The 24047-nt window shown below is 45.4% G+C and overlaps 1 protein-coding gene across 8 annotated transcripts in view; it reads left to right on the forward strand.

The window, feature by feature from the left end:
* Positions 1–13613, forward strand: part of RAPGEF6 (Rap guanine nucleotide exchange factor 6) — a 123935-nt gene extending 110322 nt beyond the window's left edge. For 6 of the 8 annotated variants that reach the window (XM_069869355.1, XM_069869357.1, XM_069869356.1 and 3 more), the window contains 4 exons: positions 2881–3106; positions 3559–4070; positions 7593–7904; positions 9503–13613. In XM_069869355.1, the coding sequence (XP_069725456.1) occupies positions 2881–3106; positions 3559–4070; positions 7593–7904; positions 9503–9528 (1076 nt within the window). In that variant the 3' untranslated portion in view covers positions 9529–13613. The remainder of the gene's footprint in view (positions 1–2880; positions 3107–3558; positions 4071–7592; positions 7905–9502) is intronic. The other 2 variants (XM_069869361.1, XM_069869363.1) reach the window with 1 other exon arrangement.
* Positions 13614–24047: the final 10434 nt, after the last annotated feature.

The following is a 24047-nucleotide window of genomic DNA, read 5'->3' on the forward strand; positions in this document are numbered from 1 at the left end:
CCAGGCAGCTTTCTAGACAGACTTCTCCTAGTCTGTAGCTGCACAGGGTTGTTGTGCCCCAAGTGCAGGACCCGGCATTTGGCCTTGTTAAACCTCATGCCATTGGTCTCAGCCCATGGATCCATCCTGTTCAGATCCCTTTGGAGCCTCCCTGCCCTCCCGCAGATCAACACTCCCACCCAGCTTAGTGTCGTCCGCAAACTTGCTAAGGGTGCACTCGATGCCTTCATCCAGGTCATTGATGAAGACATTGAACAGGGCTGGACCCAGCACCGAGCCCTGGGGACCCCACTTGTCACTGGCCTCCAGCTGGATTTCACACCATTTCCCACCACTCTCTGGGCCCTCCATCCAACCAGTTTTCCACCCAGGAGAGTGTGCGCCTGTCCAGGCCAGAGGTGACAGTTTCTCAAGCAGAATGCTGTGAGAAACTGTGTCAGAGGCTTTACTGAAGTCCAGGAAGATACGTCCACAGCCTTTCCCTCATCCAGCAGCCGAGTCACTTTGTCATAGAAGGCCATCAGGTTAGTTTGGCAAGACCTGCCTTTTGTGAACCCGTGTTGACTGGACCTGATCACCCGGTTCTCTTGCATGTGCTTCATGATCGCACTCAAGATCACCTGCTCCATGACTTTCCCTGGCACTGAGGTCAGACTGGCAGGCCTGGAGTTCCCTGGATCCTCCCTGCGACCCTTTTTGTAGACGGGCACAACATCAGCCTCCAGTCCAGTGGGACTTCCCCAGTCTTCCAGGACTGCTGGAAGATGATGGAAAGGGGTTTGGCCAGCACATCTGCCAGCTCCTTCAATACCCTTGGGTGAATCCCATCCGGCCCCATAGACTTGTGGCTGTCTAGTCGGGCTAGCAAGGCTCTGACCACCTCCTCTTGGATCACCGGAGCCTCATTATGCTCCTCTAGCTCCTGGGTTTGTACACAGACGGAACAACCCTCCTTACAACTAAAGACTGAGGCAAAGAAGGCATTAAGTACCTCAGCCTTTTCCTCATCCCCTGTCACTGTTGTTCCTTCTGCGTCCAACAGGGACTGTATGGTCTCCCTAGTCCTCCTTTTATTATTTGTATATTTATAGAAAGTTTTTTTGTTATCTTTCACAGACTTGGCCAATCTGATTTCTAGCTGAGCCTTAGCCCTTCTGATTTTTCCCCTACACGATCTCACTTCCCTCCTGTAGTCCACCCAAGAGGCCTGTCCCCTCTTCCAGAGCCCATAAACATTTCTCTTCCTCTTGATATCCCTCAAGATCTCTCTATTCAACCAAGCTGGCTTTCTCCCCTGCCGGCTTTTTTTCCGGACCACGGGGATGGCTTTCTCCTGAGCTGCTAGGATTTCCTTTTTGAAGAGTTCCCAGCCCTCATGGGCTCCCTTGCCCTTGAGTACTGTCTCCCATGAGACTTCGCCAACCAGCCTTCTGAAGAGTTCAAAGTCTGCCCTCTGGAAATTTAATGCTACTGTCCTACTAACAACCCTCTTCACTTCACCTAGAACAGAAAACCCTATCATCTCATGGTCACTTAGTCCACCCTTACAGTGCAGTGAAGACAATAATGTGGAGTTTAGAGAAGCAAGGAACAGGTACAGTGGCAGTTCTGTTACTTATTGTTTTGCAAATGCCAATGAAACAGTAAGTTTTGCAACATTTTCTCAATTAGGCTCTAGACAGTCCCTTATATGAAGAAAATGGTCTGCTCACTTTGAGCGATGGTCTGTGTTTGCATTGGTCACATCTGCTTTCAACCCAGTGAAGACTTGCAATTAGTCTGTTTGTAGGTAGATGTTATTTAATGACTCAACTTTCAGATAGCGTTAATCTCTTCAATGAAGAGAATTCCTTTTGTTCTCTAGGACTTTGAAGTTCTTGAAGAGCTTCTTAAAATCAAAGATGCATTGTGAGAACATTTCTTACTGTGGTATGGTTGTGTTAACTTAAGGAGTCCATTAGAGTAAAGAGTATGAGATATTAATTATTGTTAAGGGAAACAAATGATTCTGTGATTCTCTGATAGAAGAATTAGGCAAGTTGTCCATAGCGAGGGCTCTTTCTGATGCTGCGTGGAGCCAGGTGACCCATCTGGCATCACTTCAGCTGTACCAGCACGTTTGTTAACAGGACATGTAGTGGGGCTCATGGAAGTCCTCAGTATAGTAGTAGTCTCTTTTATCCTTACTTGAAGGAGGAGGCATTTGATCTAAGGGGCTGTATTTGTGTTTGCAAGAAGCTACTTGAGAGTCAGAGTAAGCCAGCAGAAAAACACATTCTGTATTTTGCCTTGAAACTGGGAAAGTCTTCAGCTGTTTCCCTTCTGCAGGAGCGATGCTGGCATCTGGTCCAGTCTCTCCCCAAGTTGCATTTCCCACTTCTGCTTCCTTCTCTGTTGATTTTGGAACAGGTAATAAAACCGAAACGGACCATATGGCTAATCCCTGAGTGCTAATAGCTGGCTTTTACCTTCGTCAGCATCTCCTCACTCACTGCCAAAACCTTTTTTGAGCCTCACGGGACAGTAGGGCAGAGGGATAGTGGGAATTGTACTGCATTTACACGAGAGCACTTGCAAAATTGGAGAGACCTGATCTATCCTCTTCCTGTTCATACTGCAACTGTTGAGCTTAACGTTTTGGTCTGGAGAGCAGGGGAGTTGCAGGCGTGGTATGGGTGTTATCAGGCTTGCATAAATAAATGACAGTGCTAGATGCTGATAGGTGCTAAAACAGGACCTTAAGAACTTCAGTGAACTTATTGTATGCGAACAAGGTTTGATTGATTTTTCTTTAAATTATCCATGCTGAAGTGTGTGTCAATACTTTGTCGTCGTACCTAGTAAGTCACTCTTCCACCAAAACATTCTCCTCTCCTTTAGGCTACGCCCTCATACCTTCCACTAAATCTGACAACTTCTCCGACTCCAGTCACAGTGAGATTTCATCCCGGTCCAGCATCGTGAGCAACTGCTCAGTGGACTCGATGTCGGCAGTGCTGCAGGACGAGAGGGGTTTGTCCCAGTCTCTCATTGTGGTGGATTCAGCAGGGGGAGAGAGAAAAGAGCATCCTCAGCCGCTGGCTGATTATGGCCAGCCCTGCACGGGGTAAGATGCAGCCGGTTTTGGTTGGGCTTGGTGTCCTGGTGTCAGAAGGGGTAACAAAGCTTTGGTCAGGACATGGTTGTAAATGCAAATAAAAAGGCAGCGATATCCTGAAGCCAAGAGGTAGTCGCTCCTCTGCTTTCTGCCAGGCGCTAGCTTGCTGTAGTTGATAGAGGAAATCTGCTGTGCACCAGATTTTTAGGGATCTGGGGTCAAGCCTGTAAATGCCTGTTGCATCCCCTCAGGAATAATTTCCATGCTGACTCGTGCAGGGAAGCGAGTCAGGAATAACAGTGTCTCTTGTCAGTGTTCTCATGCACCTTGCCCTTGCTGTCTGCCTGTTTTAAACCAGGAATTAGTTGCCTTTAAAACCAGATATTTGTCTCAGTGCATGTCACTCTTATTTTAAAGCTGATGAGGTTTATTTTTCTGCTTTCTGCTGTTCTCAAATGTAGCTGGTCCGTCACTAGGCCTGCTCTCATCAGAGGGATGGCTTTCACCTCCTCCATGAGCAACGAGGAGATCTCCCACGACCATATCACAGTAGAGGCAGCAGATAGCGGCCGAGGAAGCTGGACTTCATGCTCAAGCAGTTCCCATGACAACTTCCAGAATATCCCAAACCAGAAGAGCTGGGACCTCCTCAATTCATACCGTCACACCCAGCTGGATGGACCGATAGCTGAAGTTGATCCCACAAACTGTTACTCTGAGGAGGCTTATTTGTATTCTGAAGCCTTTTCCAAAACCAACAGGCAGTCGAAAGCCAGCGTGGAGCTCGATCAGTCTCGGCAGAGCTGGGCCTCCTCCAGCTCGCTGTCAGACACCTACGAAACAAACTATGGGACAATTAAGCGGAGGGGGCTGGAGAACTCTACAGCAGAGCAGGCGGAGGTTTTGGACTCTAAACCAGGTGCTGATACAACTTACAAAACTGTTACTTCCAGTACAGAAAAAGGCCTGATAGGTAAGCCAAGTCAACAGCTTCTGCATCTGTGATTCATTTTGATATTAAGTCATTAAGAAATGACATCACCAGGTCTGGGGGCTGGATGGCATGTTAAATTCAGCTTTACAGGTGGTTTTAATCTGAATACTACACAGACAGGGCATTTTTGAGCCTTCTTTTGCACTAGGAAAATTGAGATAATAAACCAGCATGCTTCCCAGTCATTCTGTGGGTCTGCAGGAGAATTGTCCTGGTGAAAATGTCAGGCAATTCCTCTCTGCTGCATGACCATTTATTTTTTTGGATGATTTAGGAAACACTCGGCACTGTCGACTTACCCCTGGCAAGGAGCAGTGAGAATGGCTTCTTGCAAGTCCGTTTAGTACAGACTGTCCATGAACCTGAGAGGGAAGAATAGTTGCTGAGTGATACAGAGCTCTCCCACTGCTCTGGAGCTGTGGTGTCTTTCATCCACAGGGCTTGGTCTCTTGAGCTTTCACAGGGAAGCTCAAAGGCTAAGCAGATTCCCTCCCTATCTTTGCTATGTTAAACTGCCATTTATTTGGTTATGCAGCTGCAGTTTGGCTGCGCATGAAAGGAGAAAGACTCGTAAAATGTCTTTCCAAAGATGCATAGTTGTACCAAGCAAGATGTTCTTTCCCTGTCCTAGTGAGTTTAGCAGCCAAAACTAAAGGAACTTGGTTAGGAACAAGATAAAACATGGAGTGCCAAGCTTTCTAGACTGGAAGTCAAGGATGCAGCTGAAATGCTATTTAATTACTGACTCGATTGCTGGAGGCGTTTAATGTTATCAAAGTTAATTGCCTGCATAAGCACCACACAGGGTGGAGGTCTTGGATTGCATTCCTCCTCCTTGGCTTTGTAGAAGAAAGGCAACATGGTGGAGCTTTGCAGAAAATTTGCTCAGAGCTCAGTCCTGTGCACGTGCTCTGCTCCTGTAGCCTTCCCGAGCTGCTTGGGAGCCTCTGAGCTGCTTTAGATGTGTGAGCTGTTCAGTACACACCATCTTTGCTTACAGCTCTTCCCTTTCTTCTTTATTCTGTTTGCATCTTGCTGCACTGTATAAGTTGCTGCTTTTGTGCAGTTGCAGCACACTGGTAGGAAGCAGCCAGCAACGTGCTTTAGTAGATCATGCATATGTCAGCTTAAGCAAAGATCTGATACAGGTGGATATAATTTCTGGTTTCAAATGCAAATCTCTTAGCTATGTGCCGTCATACAATATGCCAAAGGTATTTTCACTGTATTTCACCATTTGCTTATTCTCCTCAAACAGCTCGTTACCGGAATCTGTAATGACTGCCTGAATGCACAATATTGTAACCAAAGCAAGAATCTTCATTTCATTTGCTTAATGAGTGCTGGGGTTGAATAGTCCCCCAAAAGAATTGGCACAAGGTGTCTTGCTTGAAACATTGAAAACTGAGCTGGAAAGGCACATGCTGATGACAGAATATTGTCTTGGCAGAACACATAAATGTGAGGGCTTCAAGATTACCTACATCTCTACCATTGCAGCATCAGACGATTCTTGCTGCAACCTTTGTTTTATAAGTAGGAAAGGTGTGGAATGGTGATGTGCCATTGCTGTACATAGAAAGGAAAAACTTTTCCATTACTTTTACCTATAGTAGACATCAAAAATTATGTTTCTACCTTTTCTACCCTTAGCCACCATGTGGAATTTCATTGTTTTCCTTACAAAGTGGGTGTTGGAGTAATGGGCTGCTTGGGAAGGAGGGTTCCTTGTGAAAAGGGTTTGTAATCTCCTGAGACTGGGTGAGTGACAGGACTTACAGACACTTAATGCTGTGGACATTAAATGCTTTTAGAATGTTTTATTTTGAAGCAATTCTAAAAATATTATGAATGAGAACTTTACAAAAGGGCACATCATTCCTACTTTTGATGTTACAGCAGGTTAGGTTTGCTCTAGGAGCCTATGGCTTTCTTTCTCCTTGAAGGAGAATATTCCCACCCTTATCAATCCTACTGCAAAACCAATGAAGACCGAAGGTGAGAGGATGCAGCCCTTCAGGGAGAAGAAAGCCTCCTTCCCTTCTCCTGCCTTCTCACAGGGGCCCAGTTAAATGCTGGTTAAATGAAAATGATCCCTGTACATCAGCAGTGTAAACCTCTGCCTCTTCTCACCTGTATCTGCTGAACCCCTTGAATTTGGTTTTACTTATTTTGCTCTATGCCCAAGCAGGAGCTGAGGCCATCAGGTATGGACTGGCCCTTATTCCTGAGTCTCAACAATTAAAGGAAAAATACTCCTTTAATTTCACCCTTTTATAGTCTTGTAAGATAAGAAGATACTACAGTTGCTGAAATAAATGGAACTATAACGAACGTGCACTGCTTAAAATGTATCCACAAGAAGAATGCAAATTCACTCAACTCATAGATTTTTGAAATGATCCAAGCTTTGAAGCTCTCCTGTTGCAACACGCACACAGAAAAAGCCCGATTTAACATGCACATCAGCCCCAGACCTGGGGGTGGGTGGGAGGGGAGGGAATGTAAAGAAAGTTAAGTTTTGAGTTGAGAGCCAAAGCCTGTGACCTGAATTGCCCATGAACAGGGAAGGGAGAAGATGAATTGTGTAGCATGGACATTGCAAATAATATTATTGATCGTGATCATTTCATGACTGTGGAAGGTGAAATGCAGCCTTTGCAAAGAGGTTTGTTTCCATGACTGTTCCTGGTTATTTCTCACCTGTAAACAGAGATATAATTTAAAATACAGGTTTAAAAGCAAACAAAACAAGGCAGAAAACCCGATGGAAAAAAAAAAGGAGATGAATTAAAAGTATGGACATGATAAGCCATTATTTACAATTAGAAAAGTAAAGTGATGAATGCAGGCGCAATGTGCAGTTTGCCTTGTAGGAGCAGTTTTATGTGACTTTTATCTGCATGTAGCATAGCTGTTTGGATGGTTTAATGTCTTATAACACATCAATTGATACAGTGATATTTTACTGTAATGAACCTCTGTAAGCCACTGACCTCCCTTTTGGGCGATGAAGTAGATGTTGTTGAAGTCAACCAACAGTTCCTGGTGCCAGACGCTAGCATGCTCTGCACAGTAACTCTGGGCTAGTTATTTTAATTTCTTTTGGTTCTGTTTTGTAGTGTAAGAGAGTGGGAGCAGTCGGAGGCGGCGGTGCCGTGCTGGCTCTCTGTCCGTGCCGTAGAGCTCTTGGGCATCCTGCAGTGGGGCACTAGGGAGCGTAATGGTCAGCTGAGTGTAGAGAAGGTTATAGTCTTGCTTCCACTCGATTGGCATCTTGCCTAATGAGTTCATGGGTTCTCTTGCTACTCTGACTTCTTAAAACAAGTAGAAAACATAAATGAAAGCATAAATATCTGCTGCTCTCGTTATAACCAGTGTTTCTGCATTTGCATTTTGTTATCAGTTTCTGTTTTGCCATTGTAACATTTCATGATTTTTTAACGTTTTGTTTCCTTTGTTTTCTTCTTTAACATTTCCATTGCTTATTTCTCGTGCCAGTGTACTGTGTCACCTCACCTAAGAAGGACGATAGGTATAGGGAGCCACCGCCCACCCCTCCGGGATATATGGGGATTTCTTTAGCGGACATAAAGGAAGGATCGCCCCACCACCCACACCTAAAACCTCCAGACTATAGTGTGGCAGTGCAGAGGTCAAAGATGCTGCATAGTGACCTCTCTAGACTCTCATCAGCTGCTCTCGGTAGTGAACCCGTGGCCTGTATTTCATCGAAGATGCCTCAGTGGCATAGTCGGCAGCCGTCCAGCCCCAAGCTAGCAGATATGACTGACGCAGATAGTGAAGAGGATGGTATGTGCAACACCTGGCTCGGGAGATGTTAAGTGAACTGCTGTGTGAATCTGGTCTGTGCAGTGCTGACTTCACAACAATGTTCTGGGCTTTCTCTTGGTCATTCTTGGAGATTAAAACTTGATTAATCTCTAAATATACAAATGCGTTTGTATGACTGTATACACATGCATAAACGTGTGCATGTGTATACGTGTTTAAAGAGAACAAAGAATGCCTTCCCTTTAGAAGAAGCATGTTGACACCAAACAGACTTTAATTGCTTATAAATAAATATATATGAAATATATATATGAGATCTCCCAAAGCACAACTGAGATGCTTAAGAGCATGTAGATACTATTTTTTTTCTCTTTAAAATCCGTCCGCGTTTGGTGGTGATGATGACTCTGAGGGACACTGCCAGGCTACAAATTCCATGCAGAAGAAGTCCAGCCTCTCTGGATTGATCACCTGATGTCCTGCTGTTTTAGGACAATGTCAGGATGGGGACCTAAAATGGATATTTTGGATTGGGGGGGGTTGTAGCTCATTTCACATTTGTGTTCTTGTGCTGGCATCAAGTTGCCTTATTCCTCAGTTTGGATTTGAAAATATTGAACCAAATAACAGTGAATTTCAGTTCTTCTGCAAAGGGCATTTGTTAAAACCTGGTGCCTCAGTGCAGCGTGGCCTGGCAGTGTCTCTGCCAGCTGAATTCTTCGTGATCTTGTTTGAAGCAACAGCCGATGCTGCCGAGCGCAGCATGTTTCAGGTGACCAAAATGCAATTTCTGAAAAAGACCATTCTCATGTTGTGTCAGAACTGACTTAAAGTTACGGGAATTTCTACTTAATTGTTGGTCTCTGGTTTGCTTTTGATACCTGTGCACTGGTGTGATCTCTGATCTCACTGTACCCTGTGTTAGTGAACTCTTTTTTTTAATTTTTTTTTTTGTTGTTGAGGTAGTTTCCTCCAATTCCAATTTTAAAGGAGCGTGGATTTAGATTAAAACAATTTCTGATGCAAAATGACCCTATCTTGGCTCTTTGAAATATGTAAAAAGCATTTAACGTATCTATTAGTACTGCATTTCAAACTTAAAGTAAAACATAAAGTTGGCCAGCATTAATCCAGTTGTGATATTAAATATGTTTGATGTAAAAATAAGGGAGCAATTGCTTCAAACATTTTAATCTGAATTTTTCTGAACTAAATTTAACCATACACTTTTACCTCCACTTATTTTGCTATTTTTAAAGTGCCTGGTTAACTTTATTTGGGAGTCAACACTCACTGCATGTTGGAAAGTAATTTACTGGCTTTCCTGCCAAATCAGTGGCTTTTGGGATATCGGGAGCTGCATGCTAATAATTTTTGGGGTGTCTGGGATTTTCTGTTTTACATCTTTATTGTATGATATAAAACCTCAGACTACACGAGGGTTTATTAAATGGATATACTGACTGTGTTATGGTCAGTCATTGACAGTGGAAACATCACGATGAAGTGATGAAGTCCTCACAGAACCACTGTAATCTTATGCCTGGGTGCTGTTCTGTGCCCACTGTCCGAGGGCCCCAGGGAGTAATTTACTCTTTTGTTTGTTTGTTTTGCAGAAGATGAGCAAGTATCAGCAGTCTAACCCTTGGGCTATTGATGTAAACCACTTCATCACAAGGGATGTGGTGAGAAGGACCACGTGATTCTGTTAGCGAATGCTAACAACTTGCTGCTACTCACCTCAGCCGTCGCGTTTGCCTCTGCCCCGGATGAGATGGATCGGGTTGGATCACGTCTCTCTACCTTACTTCAATCTGCCACCACCTACAAAAGCTATTTCTGCTCATGAAATAGAAAACCGTTTCCAAGGAGCACGCTGGCCGCCTGGAGATGGACCCGGCTTCGTGCGTGCGGGAGGACCGGCTGCCACCGCCACTTGGAAGCGTTCTTCTGTATGATACCAGAGAATCCTTTGGTAGTTTTCCATCCTCATTATTTTCTACGTGAACCATTACGAGTCGAAGAGTATTATTTTATGAACTTTAAGAAAAAGAATATATCAAAGTGTCAGCAAAAGTGAAGGACGTTGCTGAAGTATCTGAAAATAATTTATTAATTTAAATTTTTTTGATGGAGTTTCCTTTATTTGTGTTGGGAGTGCTCTGGTTGGCTAATAGAAATGTTTAGTCAATGTGCTAGTCAATTAGCTACACAGAAACTGTTGTGCTCTCAAAATAAACACAGAAATCTAGACACGGGACATTATCAGGTGCAGAAATATGTAGTTTTTTAGAGTGGTTTTAGATTAAATATAAATAGAGCACAAATCCCTGCTGAGCGGCGTGCGTCGGGCAGACAGCCCTGCCGTCTGCTGCTCCCCTCCTACACAGACACAGCAAAACCCCTCTGCCCTTCAAGAATTTTTGGGAATTCGTTAGCTGCCGGCCAACTGAGGTGATAGTTGCTGCCCTCCTCCCTTCTTCAGTCACTATTTGGATTGTGGAAGCCGAAGCTCAGGGGGAGCTCTCAGGGGAGGTTGAGGCTTTCCCGAAAGAGCTTTTCACCAGGTTTTACCCCGCAGAGTTCAGCATGCAAAGCGTGCTGCTAGAACCCAAAACTGAACTGTGTGTTGTGGGTTTTAAGATCATCCCACGTGTTCTGGCCTTTTACCAGAGATGCACAGGATTTTTGTGCAAAGGTTATCCTTAAAAAAAAAGATACAAAAAATTATAGATCACCTTAATTTCACGGTAAAATTTGTGAAACTGAATATTAAATGGTATAATGCTTATATAAGGATATAATGCATTTTATGATGGGTTAAACCTCCCCGGTGTGTTCATCTGGAAAACACAGATGGTCTCAAAACATGTTGTTTTAAATCCTAGGTAAAAATCCTGGTGTTGTTGATGTCAGTGACAGCTTTGACTTACAGCCAGCCAGTATTAACACGCGATCCTCTAGTTTGACTGTGGTCAAAGCTACCGCTTTGCATTGCTTAGCTAGCCAGAGCGCCGAGGGGGAAAACTGGAAATACCTGCAGTTTCTTTCTTTCTTTCTTTCTCCTAGCACATGCTGCCCCACTCTAGCGTTAAAATTGGACCTGAATGTGTGAATATGTATTTAAACATTTAATAGTAAATCCTTGTTGTGATGTTTACAGCCTGAGCTAGAAAGATGTTTGTCATTTTTACAGTGCCTCAAAAATGATTTCTATATCCATAGTTGTGAAGAGCTTTAAGGTTTTCTTTCCTGTGTGTGTGCAGGGGGTGCAAGGTGAATGCAACACTTTCTGAAAACGACACAAGTACCAAAAACAACCCGAAGCCTTTGATGTGCTTTCCCCGCAGCAGCTTGGGGCTGATGCTACCGGGTGAATGGTCCGACCCGGCCTGCACCCGTGTTCCGAGCGGTGCCAGGTCCCGTGTTCCCCTGCGGCTGGAACTTGTCCCTATCGGGTGGGATGCAGAAGCGAACGGCGATGCTGAGGGAGGGATGCCCGATGCACAGCTGATTGGTTGGCTCGATGAATTTTTGGCACAAGTATCTGAGGAGCAAATGGTTGAAAAAGTACATTAAAAATCAGTGGAGGTATTTCATAATCAATGCATTTTGCTTTTTTGAGGCCTTAATGAATATAATGAACCTGCACAGGCCTTAATGACTGGAGATTAATGTCAGTGTCAAAGCAATGCAGGGCGGAGCAATTATTTTCAGCACATGTAATGTTGATAATGTAACTGTTAAATTGATATTTTTGTTGGGGTATAAATCCAAGTCCTAGCAATCCCATCATCAACTGTAGTTGCTTGTTGAGTTCTCCGTGGAGCGCGTAACAGGCTTCATGTTTCATGAGAGAATCGTCTGCGTTGTGCCAGGTAAATTAAATCATATGGTTCCCGAGACCTCGGGTGCCAAGCTGTAGTTTGCTTCAGCCTGTTAACAAACATGTAAGGGATGGGGGCTTGTTAGGAAAGTCACTCCCTTCTTCCCCAAAAGCTGTATCTGAGGATGCAGCGAAGCCGCTCCAGGGAGTGGGGCCGGGGTCTCCTCTGGCAGCAAGAAAGAGCAGTCGAATAAATCACCCACTGAAATGTGGTGTTTGCACATCAACAGCATCTCTCTGTTCTGCAGGGCTTTTCAGGACACTGGAAAGGTTTTAAAGTGAGTGACAGTCTCGCTAATCATATTTTCCTAGTATCCAATACAGCTGGTGTAAATAAGTCACGCATAAACTATGGACAAATGAGCTACTGCTTCTGCTTCTGCCTCGCGCAGTGTGGCTTCCTCTGCTGGTCCTTGCTGGGATTTCTGTTTATTTCTGTTTTTAAATCAACCGATCACATTGATCGGGGCCAATAGCCAAATGTAGTGTGTCTGAGATGGATTTGAAGAGACATTATCCCTTTTTTCAGTAATTCAAATGGAAGCGGGATGGTGGTTAGTACCTGTCGTATGCCGCTTTATTGACGTGATGTCTTCTGGGTCACAGATTCTCAACCTGGTCCCTCCCCCAGATTCCTCTAACTCGGGCTCTGATTTTGATGAACAATTAAAAGGCCTCATGCCGTGTTCTTCCACTGCCATACCTTGGTTTGCTGGCTTTCTTCTGTTTGGTTGTTCTTGACTTGCAGGTGAAGGATGTGTTTCAGCTCTTTGTGATTTAACCACACAGTATTTCTTATGCTTTATGAATCTTAAACTTCCAAGTAATTCCCGAAAGAGCAGTGCAGTTTTGTAAACTTTAATTGGCCTCTCCAGTTGCAGAAAGGGGAAAATGAGATCAGTCGTGCTCTGAGTACTGGTTTCATCTCTTGAATATACAAAATAATGGGAAGGCAGTATCTGGGGATCGGTGCAGTATGGGTTTTTGCGATGTGGATGTGCAGGAACAGGTGGATGTTTGCTAACACTGGAGGATGTTCCCTTCCTGGCTCATTTGCTTTGTGTTTACTCACGTAAGGAGTTCTGCAGAGGTGAGGGATGCTTCACCGGGAGCCGGTCAGAGCCCGCTGCTCGGGATGGGGGTGCAGAGGGCACTGCCTGCGCCAGCCGGAGGCAGCGGGGGTCCCCGTTCCCCAAGGGCTGAACCTGTCAGCAGAACAAACCCGCGTGGTATTGGGGGCGTTGCATCTTTCATCATCTCCCACGTCATTTCATTACAGGCAACAGTGGAAATATGAACCTACCATTTAAGCTGTTATTAGAATTAGAAATTCTTTAAAGGAGAAACTTAGCACTGCCCTCAGGAACCCAGAAGAAAAAAGGGATGCTCTCTCTTTAGAAAAGCTTTACACATTACGTTTTAGAACGCTTTTACAGAGGGTAATCTACCTTGAATTCCCACCCAGCTTTTGCTTATGTTGTGCTTTTTATTGTTTTATCTTTATTTTTGATATTTCTGGAATGCAGTTTATCTTGGTATTAAATTCTAAATATGTGAGCATATTGGCAAAACTGCACAGATGTAATGATATTCCAATAGCAATTGTACTGCACAAGTCAGTGATTGTAAAGTATTCTGTAACAAGCAATGTTTGTCTCCTATTTTTTGATACCTCTTACACTTATGTCTTTTAGAAAGACAGTGCCTCTGTATGCTTTTTGTATTTTTACTGAGTGATTGTAAATATTTGTTATATTTTTGGTTAAGAGAATGTTTAAAAGTACTGTTTATTATCCAATCTATTAATATGTTGGAATCAATAAACAATCTACATCTATTAATAGTTTTAAGCAGATCTTTTCTGGCAGCCGGCGAAGGACAGGAGCTGAGTTGGTGCGGAGCCAAGGAGAGTCTGCCGGGAACGTTGCTCACCCTGGGCTTGGCGAGGAGCAGCCACCGACTGATTTTTATCCTCGCGATAAGTGATGGCCCCTCAGGTTTTGGGTTTGTCTCCCCCATCTCAGCTTGCACCATGGGGGGAGCAGCTGGGAGAGCACCTGACGCAGACGCACGGCTGCGCGGGAGCCCCCAGCTGGGCCAGGAAAGTGACCCCTGGGCGCCAGGAGGGCAGTGAGAAAGGAGCCAGTGCTGTGTTCAGGCCCTGTGCCCACTCTGCTCTCGCAGGCAGCACCCATTGCTTGGTGCTTTCTACCTCTCTCTGGTTTCTCACCATCCTATCTACCTGTCCCACACCTTGGGGAGCAGCTTGTCCACCTGTGCCCTCCCTGCCTGGGTGGGTTCCCTGCAGGCAGCCCCTCGCCTTCCTCCCCCAGACCCCGTCCCACGTCCCTTCTGTCTGCAGCTCCATCTCTCCCAGCGCGGTGCTGGAGCCCTCGCTGGGATGTGGTGCTGGGAGTCATCTCCGGGACAGCAGGGGCCACTTGGACACACAGGAAGGTTCTGCTCCCATGGACCGGAGCTCGCGTTCTCCCTGTTTGTTTCCCCAGGATCCGGCACTGCTGCCTCTGCGTCAAACCCAGAAAAATCGGAGGGGCCCGATGGAGAAAAGCACCTCACAGACTGCTGAAGCCCCTGAAATACAAATAAAGATGTGTGCAGGGAGTGAGAGTGGAACCACAGACCTGAAAATACTCCTTTTTAACTCATTTTTTTGTGCGGCCCCTGGCAGCCCTGGGAGTGGGTCTGTGGATGAGATGGGCAAGGGGAGCAGGACATGTGCCAGGACCCCTCACCCGGGCTGCAGGGCCAGCTCATGACTACTTTTCCCTTCCTTTTATCTACTTATCATCCAAAAGGTAAGCTGTGTGGGACACTTATGGCTAAAAAAGCTGTTGAGGGGGCTGGAGAGCAGGTCTTATGAGGAGTGGCTGAGAGAGCTGGGGGTGTTTAGCCTGGAGAAGAGGAGGCTGAGGGGAGACCTCATTGCTCTCTACAGCTACCTGAGAGGAGGTTGTGGAGAGGAGGGAGCTGGGCTCTTCTCCCAAGGGACAGGGGACAGGACGAGAGGGAATGGCCTCAAGCTCTGCCAGGGTAGGTTTCGGCTGGACATTAGGAAAAAATTTTTCACGGAAAGGGTCATTGGGCACTGGCAGAGGCTGCCCAGGGAGGGGGTTGAGTCACCTTCCCTGGAGGGGTTTAAGGAACGGGTGTACGAGGTGCTGAGGGACATGGGTTAGTGTTTGGTAGGAATGGTTGGACTCGATGATCCGGTGGGTCTCTTCCAACCTGGTTATGCTATGATTCTATGATTCTATGAAATACATTAATTTTTCCTTAGGGAGCGTGGCACTCCTGTAAGGCCACACGCCGGCAAGCAAAGCCTGGAGCTTCTGGTTTGCTTCCCTCGTCCAGGTGGCATTTTCTGCTCCCCTTTCCCTGCTGGTAACACGGTGCCGTGTTTTTTAAAACCTTCGGATAGTTCCCGTTCTTCCTGAAAAGGGGAAAGGAACCCCGAGCTGCCACGAGAGGGCAGCGTTGCCTCTGTTTTCATCGGCGCCTTCGAGGCTGCCTCGGTGCAGGAGCTGGGCAGCTTGGTCCCTGCGATGGGGACCTCGAATCCTGGGGTCAGTTCTGGGCCCCTCCCCACAAGAAGGATGTTGAGGCTCTGGAGAGAGTGCAGAGAAGAGCAACGAAGCTGGTGAGGGGGCTGGAGAACAAGAGGAGTGGCTGAGAGAGCTGGGGGTGTTCAGCCTGGAGAAGAGGAGGCTGAGGGGAGACCTCATTGCTCTCTACAACTACCTGAAAGGAGGTTGTGGAGAGGAGGGAGCTGGGCTCTTCTCCCAAGGGACAGGGGACAGGACGAGAGGGAATGGCCTCAAGCTCCACCAGGGGAGGTTTAGGCTGGACATTAGGAAAAAATTTTTCACGGAAAGGGTCATTGGTCCCTGGCAGAGGCTGCCCAGGGAGGGGGTTGAGTCCCCTTCCCTGGAGGGGTTTAAGGGACGGGTGGACGAGGTGCTGAGGGACATGGGTTAGTGTTTGATGGGAACGGTTGGACTCCATGATCCTGTGGGTCTCTTCCAACCTGGTGATTCTGTGATTCTATGATGTGGGGTCTCAGCAGGTCACACTGTGTTTAGGATTTAGCCAGGCTGTCTGGTACAAGTTCCAGATTTCCTCTTTGCTTGTCTGGATGGTCAGTTTTCAGCTGTAACAGTTATCCCGTGCCCTTTCCTCCACGCTTCCCCTGTCCCCAGGTCCTGGGGGCACTGCAAGGGGCAGGAGATTGTAGAACTTTGCTTCTTGCGCGCCTGCAGCAGAAACACCAGCAAGCAGGCAGGACAATGTGTGACAGCAGCAGGGAGCACTCAGGGTTGGTTGGAAAGTGCAGTGGTATTATGGCCATACTGCAGAGAGCAATTTGTTGTGTAAAATCAAATTAAGAAGCAGCAGTTTCATCCGCGAACGTTCCCACTTAAGGAGTTGTTTTAAGCTCTCTGTCATTTATTAAGAGGGTAGAATGTGCTGGAGAGACCGTGTTTGAGCAGCAGTCCCGAAACCTGTCCCTGCACCGTTCACTTCTCTGTTGAATTCTTACACTTTTGGAGCTGGAGAAAAAGCTTTTCTCCTCATCCAGCCTTGATTCAGGAGGAGCACTTGGAGCCCGTGATATTTTCTATGTGTGCTTTGAGGCTGTGGCATCAGCTTTTGTGTTTTGTCCCAGAATTTGCTGTATTTTTAGCTTTCCTGAAGATCCAGGCCCTGGAGGCACATGATGATGTGAACCGATGACAGGGAGTTTGGGTACGTAAAGCAGCTCTTGCTGCTACAAAGATAACTTTGAAAACACAAATGATTAAGTATTCTTAAAATAAAACAGAAGTGGGAAGGAAATGAAGACCCAGGTTTATTTAATTCCCTCTTGCTTTTATTGCTGGGCTGCTGGCTCCTGACGCTGGTTTTCTGCTTCTCTGACAGCCTAGAAGTGCGATGTCTTTTCCAGGGTATTGCCCCAAAGACTTTTGTTTTTCTGGATGAGCCAACCCTTCTGGAAACACAGGAAGAAACAAGTTATTCGTACAAGATGAATGTTAAATGGGTTCCATTTCTGCTCATTCCCTTGCATTCATCAGACAAGGAGAGTAATTACCAGTGTGACAATGCTGCAAGTCAATCTTCACTTGGGAGAGATGAAGAAAAATGGTAATAACTGAATTTCAAATGTAGATGTAGCTGCATTTAACACTTATGAGCAGCAATAAAGATGAAGGTTGTAATCGTATCTGCAATTTCAAACCTCACAACATAATTTTATGTACTCAAACATCTGTTTTAGGATCATAGCCGAGAGTGCCAGATAATTGGAGCTGGTTTAGACTTATCAGTTAGGCACCATCAAGTTTATTATAAATTCAAACTCGTTTATTAGTAAACATGACTGGGGTTGAACAATGTTGCAGTGCCACGGTCCTGGGGATGGTAAGTGCATTTGGAGCAGCTTGGCCGTTCAGCAGGATGCTGAGACATGATAGAACTCACGGTGCCTTGAGGGAGAGGGCAGCTGAAGCAGTGACCCCCACCCCGGGAGGTGCTGGTGTTCTAACCATCCCCTGGGAGTTACGGCTTGATGTTGGGAAAGCCTGCTGCCAGCCTGGGAAAAGCTAATCTGTCTGGGGACCTGTCCCAGCGCTGGCTCTCTGGGCTGCTCCTGCTGGTGACGGAGGTTTTGAGGAGCAGCAGTACCCCATGATTAGGTATCCCGGCACCCTGTGGATGCTGTGCAGGTTTTTTTGTCTTTGCTATTTCCCAGCTGTTGCATGGTGGGATGCTGAAAACTCTTCTTGCTTCTGCAGCTTTGTGCCAGGCAGCAGCACCCAGGCAGGCTTTCATGCTCTCTGCAAGTGCTTTCCTTCCTCTAATTCCCTGCCTCTGAGCTCGGCATGGCAAGAGGCGTCACACCAGTGCCATGGCTCAGTATCTCACTGAGTAGCTGTGGTGCCTGGAAGACACACCTCGGCCATCCGCCCCTGCCATCTGCAGAGGGAGGCAATTAAATTTAATAGAAGTCACCCTCGATTTTACAGCAGTAGTAATTAAATGTAATTGGAGATGTGACTTCTAAACAAGGCCGTATGTTTTTTTCCAACAATACGTTTAACATCAGGAAGGAAAAACAAACACCCAAGGGCACGCAGAAGCAGTGTGTGGGGTGAAGCTGTTGTTTTACCCCATCTCTTGTCGGTGGTGGCCATGGCAGGGGAAGTGTTGCCGCTGCCCAGGCTTAATTCAGTGATGGCCAGGAGCGTGTGGGAGAACTTCACTGGCAGCAGAGTGCATTGTGTGTCGTCAGAAAAGCAATGTTTTTAAAAACAATAGCAGCAACAGAAGCTAAGAGAGTTCTCTGATTCCTGCTGCCTTTTCTCTGGAGGAGATGGTCCAGCTCAGGTCTCCCGGCAGAGGGGTGAGGAGGAGCCGCTTCGTCAGCTGGCTTTGCTGTAAAACCTTTGCTGCTTTCAAGAGCCCTTAGTGACTCAAGCACATATTAAAAATAACATAATTGTCAGCCAATTATACAGTTTAAATCTAAAAAACCCAGCCTTTGGTGACAGTACGGTTTCCCGAAGTGCAGAAGCCTGGTCAGTTAGAAATTAGCCAATTAAATAGACTAAATATGGCATAAATAAAGCTCTCCTTCTCAAGCCTAGGGAAAATATGCACTAAACAATTCAGTAGCTGCTGCTCCCATTACCCGTGCCCTTTCCTGCCATGTGGAAATGTCATTTGTGGCCGGAGGGAGCCCTGGCAGCAGGGATGGGGCTGGTGGCACCGGCACTCACCGTCAAGCGCCTTTGGCTGTTTGCACTCATGAATGTCACCCTGGAAGGTGTGAGCTGGACCCTCACAGGGAATTAAATACGCGGCAGAGCCCTGGCCTTCAAAACTGGGAGCTGTCGGGTGTGTTTTATTTTCAGTGTTAATTATTGCACAGGAATAAGGGAGCCCAGCTTGTGGTCTGGCACCACACAGATCCACGATGGACAACGATGGTGCAGAAGGTTTACTGGGAGGACTGAGAAATGCTCTGGTTTTGTTTTTTAACCTGAATTATTTTTCTACAGATAGGCAACCTGGGAGTTCAAGAAGTTTGGCGCTGTGGTCTGTGTGCTGGTGTTTGATACCAGATATTCACACGGAGAGTGTGTGTGGACAAGTGAAGCAAAAGTGAAGGACTTGTAAGCATCGTTAAATGTTTCGTCTAGTCTTATCAAGCAAAAATAGTGGCTGTAGGAGGAAGACCCATGGTGCACGTTAACGCAGGTCTACCTGTGGTGCTGCTGCCTATGGTTTCAGGTTGGCTCCACACTGTACAGCAGCTGGGTACCACACTGGAGCGTCCACTCCATCACCGCCAATACCTCTGGCAGCCGGGACCGCGAATGGTGAGTGTCAATAACGTGCCAGATTTTTTCAATGAGCAAATGATGTGTGGCCAGCTTGAATTCTCCAGATCAATAATTCACTGACAGGCAGCTTGGGTGCTTTGAAATAGCATTAAGCCCAACATAGTTGTTCAGCTTATTGCAAAGGATCGAAGAAACACTGGAGCCTGAATTGCTGAGCTCTATCACCATGTCAGTACTGTAAGTGTGAATATTAAATGCTGTGGGAGAACGAGGTCATATGTGTACGTGGCTTCTTTGTCAAGTGGAGGAAATGCTGAGCTCTTGGACTTTACAATGAGCTGGGACTGATTGCCACACTTGGTCACCATGCCTGTCCATAGTCCTTTCTCAAACAGTGAGAGGAATGATGCAAAGTTACAACAAACCACTGCTGGGCTAAAATGTCATTACTGTTTATTCCTTGCTGCCAGTTGTCAGTGGGCATATGGGTGAGGGCTGTGAATGAGATTTGAAAGTGGTGGAGGACCTCAGCAGCTATTAAGAGACTCTTTTCTATTCCTTGAGAAATAAGCCCTGGATAGAGAAGGCAATCCTTTTACATTGCAGTATCTTCTGTGAGCTACAGGGAGTTTGCTCGCCTTATGGACAGGATCTGCAGTAAGCTCCTTTTCCACTTAGGCTGATGGTACTTGCCATACATCACAGCAATAGCTGATCTCCATCTGGGTTTTTTCCATCCCATAGAAGACATACCTCTTCCATGCATGTTCATGAAACCCAAGTGAGCAGTGAGTTGAGCAGAAAGATCCTTTTGCACAAAGTTTGTGTAGAGCTTACAGGGGAGTCGTTTAGAATTGTGCTCCAGATGATGCGTTTATCCAGTGTGGCTGGATTTTAACTGCTGCCTCTTCTAAAAGGCAGTTAAAAAAGAATGTCAAACATGCTCTAGCCAAAGAACAAATAAAGAGTGCAATGCCTTAAATGGTTAAATTATTGATGCAGCTTGGGTTTCCTCTCTTTACTATTGCTCTTCAGTTTTTCTAATCTCTATTCTTTTAAAAGCTACTGCTGGTTTTGAAGCTTTAGGTTGTTGTCTCTGGGAAGCAAAGGCATCGGGAAGAATTTTAACATTGCAATTTCTAATTGCCAGGAAGTGAAGGTTAAGCAAGATAATCAGGCATTGGGTAGAGCTGGCAGATGACAGTCATTACAGACATAAAATTTTGGTGTCAGTTGTGATACGGTTTAGTGTTGTAGCAGTAGTAAAACCAGCACAATGTCATTAGAGTCTTTATAGGACAAACATTTCAGAAGCTGTCTCTATATCCCAGCAATGTCTATGCAAACACTCCTGCTCACTTTTAAAGCCTGTATAAAATCCGAGATGATTGCTAAGCCAGTCGTAATGTCTCCAAGGTCAGAGGAATCTCCCCGTATGAGCTTATCTGTGTAAAAGGAAAAAGAAAACACTCCACCAAAAAGCCAAACTAACCCTGATGCCTAAAGAAACAACATAATAAAAGCTTGCATAAAAAGGGAAGGTTTGGATGGCTAAACTGTGAAGCGATGTGCTTTTTTTTCCCCATGGAATATGAACATCTCTGCAGAGCCTGGCAGTTGAAATGACTCTATTAAATACATGTTGACTTCTGTCCTTCAGTTGTTTTGTCTTCAAGCTATATCTGTATGTATATCTATATAATTCAATTCATATTTATTTGTTTGGGTTCTTGTGGCTTTTTAATAGATGTCATCTGCCTTTGAACAGCGATTTTTCCTGGTAATGACTCCCCATCACCACTGTTTGCAGCCTTTGCTGACTAATCAAGATGTAGCTTTGTCCTGCTCTTGTAGCTGGAGGGTATTTTTGCAGCTCTGTAGGGTTTTGTCATTTGTTTGGATGCTTTGCAAGTGTGTTGTGTACCTGTACAATGTCAAATACATATTGCCCACAGCAGCATTTAATAGACTTCCTGATGTCAATGTAAAGTCAATATCTCAAGATCTTAATTGCAGGACATGTCTGGATGCTGGCTCACCTACGATTTTTTTCTGTGTCAAATAACTCTCGATCTTTGGAACAAAACTAGAATGTTGTCTTCCTAGGAAACAAAAAAAAAAACTTCGTGAAATGCAGTGCTGTAGAATAATGTTCATCTGTCTGGAAAAGAGCTCCAAAGTGTGTCCTTTTCTCAACATGATAAATATTTACCAAATTGTCCCAATGAACTAGTTTCATAGAATAAAGAGTAAAGTACTTGGAGATTCTCATTTGTGGCACCAGGAAGGAAAAAGGTGACCTGTAGACAAAAGATACTGATTAAAAATCTCACTCATCCTTATGAGATGAATGCAAAATATCTCAATATGGTGTGTTCTGCTTTGGGAGTGTAACCTTTTAAGGCTGTTGATTATTGAGCTACTACTACCCTTAATCAGTCAGCAATTGAATGTAGAGCTGAGGTTCAAATTCTCTCCCTTGATTTTCAGAGCCCTGCACTGGAATTAGTCATGGCAATTTATCAAAAGCGGGCCTGAAAATCAACAGTTTTAAATCCCTCAAAACCAATTTCTTGGTGTGGAAGGAACAAGGGTGGGAGCTGCTCTGCAGGGACCGAGCTGGGGGGCTGAAGGGCTAAAATCTCTCTTGGTAGCTCAAATACTCAGTGGCTGGTATCGCCATAAAAAGATTATAAAGCCCTTGGCTGCATTGGGGTGTGTGTGTATATATATAGAGAGAGAGAGAGAGGAAAAAATATTTACTATGATAACTGTTCTATGTTCATTCTATGTTTCTATACTACAAGTGTTTTTTGCTGAAAAGGCTTGTAAAACAGCTGTTTTTCCATGATGCTCAGGAACTCATGGCATTTGCCCTTTTGGTTTACAGCTGGAAGCTCAGTTAAATGAGATCCCAGGGAAAAAGTCTGCTATCCTGTTGTTGCAATGCTTTTCAAGCATATGTGTAAGGATGGATGCAGGTGGGCATGGCAGGGAGAATGAAGAGCAGAGTCCTACCTCTGGGACAGATGTTTTTTCCTTTGCATATGTAATGAATCCAAAAATTATTGTGTTTTTAGGACATATAAGACTTTTGAAGACAGCAATAGCCAAACCTAAATCCAGCTGTTGAGGTGGCAAGCTGTTTTGGTTGTCTCGACACCCAGCCAGGATGCCGGCCGAGCCGTTTAGTCCAAAAGATGGCACTATTTTTCTATTTCACTGTAAAGCAAATTCCCTCTCAAAACTGGAGTCATTCACTATTGAGCCTCTCTCAAAAACATCATTTTTCCAAGGCTTTACATACAGTAAAGTCCATTACTGTGAAGGCCAAATTGCTGCCAAAAAAGCCTTCAGCTAAAAATATATATATCTATAAACTAATAACACATCATTCTGATGAGAAATAACACAGAGGGAAGGAGTTTTTCTCAATTATTAATGGCCAATGTTTATTATATTGTTGTGTTTAGTCCAAGCAGCCTTAATGGAGAGAGGCAGCTTTTCAACATGAATGGCACTTCAACTGGCATTTTATAAATTTCACAAAGAAAAGCCCTGGAATATTTAACCCCCCTGCTAATATTAAAGAAAGGAAGCCGCGTGCTGTCAGAGGGGGCTGAGGCGTGGGTGCTGCCGTCCCTGAGGAGAGGGGAACAAAGCACAGGGTGTATCTGGAGTGCTCCCCTGGGGAGAGCGTTTGAGGTGTAGCCCTCTGAGACTCTAAGATAAAGAAATACAGATGTTAGATAAGATAGATGCTAGGTCTTGCTGCAGGAAGAAGGCTCCCGACCCTCTGGTCACTGTAAAACGTTTCCTCCTTTCTGCAAAGGGCAAGTGTCTTCCCCAGAGCCAGACACTGGTCCTGAGGCGCCTCACCTCTGGTTATCCAGCCCTGAGCCTGATGAATTATTTAGGATCAGAACGTGATTTAAACACTCGATCGCAGTGTTATAGGTGTTCTCAAGGCTACACTTCGGCTGCCCTTCTCCTTCCCGCAGAAAAAGTCAAGATATGGTGTCTGTGTGGAGTGGGGCCTCCCGTTGTGGGAGGTGAATCCCCAGGAAGGGCGGCCATTTTGAAGGCCATTTTAGAAACGAGATGTAAAATACTTTTTGTTTTGTTTTTTTTACTCCCCCCCGGCTGCCATTGACTGTGTTTGCTGGCTCTGATGCCACTCAGAAGCTCTCTCCTACTGCTGGAGGGGCCGGCAGTTGTCTTGTCCAGTAGCTGGAGACCTTTGGAGGCCAGAAATGATTTTCTAAAGGCTTCATGCTTCTCCATCACTGTGCATCCCCTCATGCTGCTGCTGCGTGGCTTAATATTTCAGGCCAAGTTCAGTGCGCATGCAAAACTGTGAAGCTTTAGTAATCTAAACGGATTGTGGAGGTTTTTTTGGACAAGAAGCTGTGACACATCATGGGTTTCCTCCAGACTATCTGGTCTGGGAAATTCCTCCTGCCCTGGAGCTGGCTGGGATAACCGATGGCAATACTTCTGTCCAGTATAATGTCCCTATAACTGCCTGTGGCAACCCAAGAAATGAAAATTTAGAGCCGAAGAGAGCAGAAACACCAGGCTGAATGATCTAAAGACACTCCTATTCCCTGGGGAGTTCACTTAGTCTGATGATTGCTTAATTGGAGGTGATAATGCAGCATTTTTTTGATCTGGCAATGCCTGTATTGCAGCTTATGAAATGGGCTGAAAAGCTCAAGAATAGCTGAAAAGCAGATGAAAGGCCCCAACAAAATTGACAGGATGGGAACAAAGTTTATTTCATTAAGGAAATGCAGGAATAAAAGAATAGAGCTTTTCAGACTAGCCTCATGAGAAACCGAGGCAAATTAGTGACATTATGGTTTATTAAATATCATTATGCCAAGGACAAAAAACCTTCCCGCAGAATGC

The sequence above is a fragment of the Phaenicophaeus curvirostris genome, chromosome 15 (assembly GCF_032191515.1).
Source record: "Phaenicophaeus curvirostris isolate KB17595 chromosome 15, BPBGC_Pcur_1.0, whole genome shotgun sequence".
Lineage (NCBI taxonomy): Eukaryota > Metazoa > Chordata > Aves > Cuculiformes > Cuculidae > Phaenicophaeus > Phaenicophaeus curvirostris.